The following is a 5,339-nucleotide window of genomic DNA, read 5'->3' on the forward strand; positions in this document are numbered from 1 at the left end:
GGGTGCGTGGAATGTGAATGGGCTCATACATGCTCATACTGGTTCCGTGTAAAATGACTTGTGTAATGTCAAAAAGCAGAACGGTTTAATAGGCAATGTCTCCTAGACAGCAGCCTCCTGTCACGGACCGTCCACAGAACGAGCTTCCACAGGAAGGAAGAGCTTCTGACAGGGTCACTCGGCTCTGTGATGGCGTGCCTGAGGTGGCTGCAGGAACCAGCCTCCGGAAGGGATGAAGGTGAACGGCACACCGTTTTTCTTTTTACCCTACACATGCTAACTAGTAACAAAGGGTGAAGCCAATGGGGTGGGGCCAAGACAGCCCTCATGGTAATCCGCGTCTGTGGCCAGGACCGACACCCACCTGGTCTGCATCCAGACGGCCTCACACCGGCGTCCATTCCGAGTGATGGATCGCCATGCCACGGTGGCCATTACGTCTGTTTATAGAGCCCCTGGCTTTTGGAATAATAGAACTTTTTACAGTCACTATGCCTGCCACCTGCAGTGATCAAGCCAATGCCACGAAACAGTTTAAATTTTAACTTGAAACCACACGTGGCCCAGAAATAAACAGGCAAGATGTGGTTAGACCAGTGCAGGGGTTCTCAACCTTGGCTGCACATTAGAATCACCTGGGGATCTTTTTAAAATCCTGATTTCTGGGCCTCATCCTCCGGAAATTCTGTTTCTTGGTTATGGGGAGGGGCCACAACATGAGTAACAAAGAAACAGAATTTCCGGAGGATGAGGCCCAGAAATCAGGCTTTTAAAAAGATTCCCAGGTGATTCTAATGCGCAGCCAAGGTTGAGAACCACTGGATTAGACACTAAAACTCCGCGCAGCTGCATCCAGCAGGTCACAGCTGCAGAGAGGCGACTGACACGAGGTCAGAGCTTCAGCACCGTAGGGAGGCCGTTGTCAGGGTTACTCGAAGCGAAAGCTTGCTTTTCCCAAATGCTGGGTGGTTTATACAAACTGTCCCCCTGCCGCGGAGCAGGACGTACCAAAGCTAAGTGGCTCTCCCTGCATCTGAAAATTGCACTGCTTTTCTCTGTAACACACCAGCATGAGGCTGAAGCTAGGCTATTGCTCGAGCTATACTTGCACTGGCGGAAGCTTCGATGGAAGGTATGAAACAAGCTGATACAGAAGCTGTGCGGCAGCTTGGAGGGTAGGAGAGAATCTGTCGATGGTGCAGACCCAGGTCTCACAGGGGAGGAGGAGGCAAGGCTCTGGAGCCAGGAGGAGGACAGGGGCCCTTCCCTGCATTCACCGCAGGCAGGAGGCGCTCTTGGCCCGCCCACCTGTGACCATGGTCTAGTCTATGTGGTGGGCAAACATACAGGTGCCTCAAGCAAACGGACACGATTGCTTAGCAAACACGGAAAACCATGATGGAACCATTCTCAGCTGTGAAGCAGCGAGGTAGCTAGGAAGAGGCACTAGGATTGGCTAGGCTTCCAGTGAAGCAGGGGGTCAGGCATGAGGCCTAGAGAAGGAAAAATGTTCCCCAGGAGGAAACAGCTTCCTGACTCCAAGATAAACATATTAATTAAAATTTAAAAAGAAACGGAATGAGAAGGCAGCAGAAGAACAATCTTTTGCCGTCTGTTGAAGTGCTTTTCCTTTTGATGCCTTTCCACAAGTTCAACCCCACGGTGCTCAGGCCGAGGCACCCCTGGGAAGGGAAGCCCCTCTGAGAAGCTTCGAGTCCCACAGGGACCTCATCTGGACACCAGGAGGGGCAGGAAACAGTGGCCCAGGGCAGCCCCAGGGCGTGCCCTGTCCTTTCTTTACGGAAAAACACAGACATGTCTAAGGAGGAAGACAGCCTCTGAAAGGCACCAGGTCAGAAGGCCGCCCGGGTACCTTTCTCAGCGACAGCTCCACGTTGGTGTCCGCGTTGAAGTTGTATTTGGCGATAGCTTCTCCGATTTCTCCAGGCTGGGCTGGGGGCGGCGGCCTCGCCGGCTGTGCTTTCTCAGGAGGTGAGAGTTTCTAGGAGGAAAACAGTTGTTTATTCCTGACCCGTGAGGACCTTGGGATGAGCACCCACGTGAGAGGGCAGGGAGAGGACTTACCTCCACATAGGAGATGGGGAAGATGCCCACTCGCCCGTGGTGCTCTCCCTCGTACCAGTTCTGGTCGATTTTCCTGAGGATGTAGACAGTGTCTCCTTTCTTAAACGACAGCTCCCTGGGAGAGACATGCTCAAATGGGTTTTTCTTGATGAAGAGCAATTATTCTTAAGGTCACTAGACCTGCATTCGGCCGGGAAATATACTTCTGATACTTAAACCATTGTACGCCATAAGCATTTACATAGACCAACTTTAAGATTTTTTTTGTGTGTGAGGATTTTCAGCTGAAAATATTCCAGAACACCCGAATTGTGAGTAATATATCTATTATAATAATATTCATTGCAAATTTATTTTTTAAAATTAAATTAAAAATATTGTGGCGTGTGGGGATGGCTTCCGTTTTGGATGTGTGGCCGTTATAAACAAATCTGTTGAGCCCAGTTGGATAAGGATTTGCCTTACAAATTCTTAGGATTTGCTACAACATTGTACCTTTGGAAATGTGATTTCACCTCGTTTCCTGTTTAACAATGGAGACATTACATTGGAGAAATTACAAAGCTGTATTTTTTAAAATTAAATAGATTTCATGTATTAGGTAAATAAAAATAGCTTTTAAAATAGATATTTATTTAAAACAGGTATCCATCTCTTGCCTGTTAGATGTTAGGCACGAAAAGCGCTCCTGTCTGGGCATTAATGGAAATGACTTAAAAATGAGGCTAGCCCTTCCGTATCTTTCAGTGCTGGCTGGGCGTGGGAGCCTCCGAAAGTTGCCCGAGTTGAACGAAACCTTGACTTTTGTTGCAAATAGGTCATTGCACAGGGATGATGAGCAACAGCTCTACGTATACGAGAGCAGAGCAGAGCAAGAGGAATGTGATGAAGCTACAATAGGATATATTTATTTATGGTGGGAGGGGAACAGTTTTCTCTTCCTAAAATTATGGGATGGCTTCCATGGTGACTATTTAACCTGCTTCTCTGAGACGTACACCGTTAGGCTTAGTTGGTTTAGAAAGAGCTTTATGGGAGGGTGGTGCGGGCAACCCTCAGGTCTGTTGTTGATGCTCCCACGGGTGGCGGTGGAAGAGCAGGCTTCCCCGAGCCTTTGCTAACCTTGGACTGCCACAAAGAAGAAATGAAATTCACGTGCTCTGTATCGTTATTTTACAAAACCAACATGCATCCTCTAATTGTCACACTATATTCAAAAAGTAGTAGTAGTGAGGACCATAGTAGACACAAAGCAGATGTTACTTCTCTAATAATTTTAAAAATGTAAGCTTTTAGGAATTTTTTTATTAACACCAGATTTAAGCCATGTTCAACATCTTCATTTCTAAATAGCATTTTTCTTATTTGGTTCATTCCCTATCTCAGCAGCCTCAGCCAATTCTGAATGATTTTCTTTTCTCTCTGTCTTCTACTACTAGAGACAGACTCTGGAACCATGAATGTATATAATATGCATTTTCATGAATACATATTTGGGTTATTGTATATATTCAGTCTAAACCACACAGTGTAATTTTATGCCAATTTACAATGAATTTAGTATCTTGAATTCTAATAGAGACTGAAGTTTCTTAAACAAGGTCTGGGCACATGGGCCACTGCAAGGTGGCAGACTCCCTCCCATTTGAGCCAACTCATGTACCTAGTACCTGTACTGACTTTCCTCAACCACATGCCCATCTGATGAACAAGAGCCTAAAGAAAAAAGGGAAAGTATTGCAACACAGGAGTATGACAACACCACTATCAAAGGCCACAGAGAGAACGTTGCTCAGACTCGCTGAGCTTTTTTTTTTTAAAACAACAACAACAACAACAACAACAACATATTTTTATTGATTTCAGAGAGGGAGGGAGAGAGAGAGAAATAGAAACATCAATGATGAGAGAGAATCATTGATTGGCTGCCTCCTGCATGTCCCCTACTGGGGATTGATCCTAAAACCTGGGCATGTGCCCTTGACCGGAATTGAACCCAGGACCCTTTAGTCTGCAGCCAACGCTCTAAGCCAAACTGGAATCGCTAAGCTTTGAGTGTTGACACATGGAGATTTTACAGTGGGAATCTGTGCACAGTTCTAGTCTTCAACCCTGCAAACTGTCCTTGATTTAGTTGGATAAATAAATGTTATCAAATTCTCCCAGGAAGTGTTAATTACTCCCCAACTCTTTATTTTTACTTCATCTTGACACGAAAATTCCAGAAACAAAGATGCTTAATTTCTTTTTTTGTTTTACCTACCCATTTGAATTCATTGTGCTGTAATATGTTTAGTATAGTTTAAAACTCAATGATTCTCAACTAAACTCAAAATGAAAATAAAATTACCCACATTCCAGTTAATTCAGAAGGAACCATTTAGAGTGGATTGCTGAATTATTTGAACATGTCCCATTGCAATATTTATCTCTTAAAGTATTATTAAAGTGTATATAGCCAACTTACATCATATGATGAACTTATCTTACTTACTTAGATGTCTGAGCCTTAAAATCATAAACAGCTTTTGCAGGCAATTTCTGGAAAGGAAGAAAAATGATTAGCACTAACTTAAAATTTTTGGTTTCCTATAAGAAAGCAGTTTTATAGGAATTAAAGAGAAGTGAAACCTCAAGGAATGGCTAAAAATATATAATGTAAATTCTATATGCAATTTATGAATAAATCAACCAGTTCTTCATTTAGATGCTTAAGCAATAGCAGGAATATAATAGATGGCTTATTCACCATAACTATTAAATGTCATATTTCATCTTAGCAACTAAGGTAGATGAATGCCATAATAGGGGAATAAAATGTCTGCAGAGGATTCTGTCCCAGGTATAATTTTGGCTGGAATCAAGGCATTTCCTGGGATAATTGCGGAGACAGTTATCTATGTCTTATGTATTGGCACAGCTCCTTCTGAATTGTAATAAAAGGACTGGTGAAAGTTGGGAAGGAAGTCATCATCCCTTTTTCTTAACACTATGAACACAGTAGCAGAGAAACACTAGCCCAGTTATTGCTGGGAGGCTGTTTTGTGGCCAACAGTATAGGCTGGATGATCTTGCATTCCCCGGAGGGTTCAGGAATTCTTCAGCACCTGGTACACCGGCTGCTCATCTTTTAGTCATGACATGTGACGTGTGCTTCCCATCAAACCGCGGGTCCCATAGATCTGACTGGGGCACCGGTAAGCTAGCTACTCCACCTCTTCCTTCCCTACTTCCCAATGAGTCCCTCACCCCAC

At 44.2% G+C, this 5,339-nt stretch overlaps 1 protein-coding gene across 22 annotated transcripts in view; it reads right to left on the reverse strand.

The window, feature by feature from the left end:
* SORBS2 (sorbin and SH3 domain containing 2) overlaps positions 1-5,339 on the reverse strand; it is a 312,941-nt gene that overhangs the window by 25,490 nt on the left and 282,112 nt on the right. For all 22 annotated transcript variants that reach the window (XM_006772685.2, XM_006772687.2, XM_006772694.2 and 19 more), the window contains 3 exons: positions 4,580-4,626; positions 2,086-2,200; positions 1,874-2,002 (listed from right to left, as the gene is read on the reverse strand). In XM_006772685.2, coding sequence (XP_006772748.1) covers positions 1,874-2,002; positions 2,086-2,200; positions 4,580-4,626 — 291 coding nt within the window. The remainder of the gene's footprint in view (positions 1-1,873; positions 2,003-2,085; positions 2,201-4,579; positions 4,627-5,339) is intronic.

This window comes from Myotis davidii, unplaced genomic scaffold (assembly GCF_000327345.1).
Source record: "Myotis davidii unplaced genomic scaffold, ASM32734v1 scaffold184, whole genome shotgun sequence".
Lineage (NCBI taxonomy): Eukaryota > Metazoa > Chordata > Mammalia > Chiroptera > Vespertilionidae > Myotis > Myotis davidii.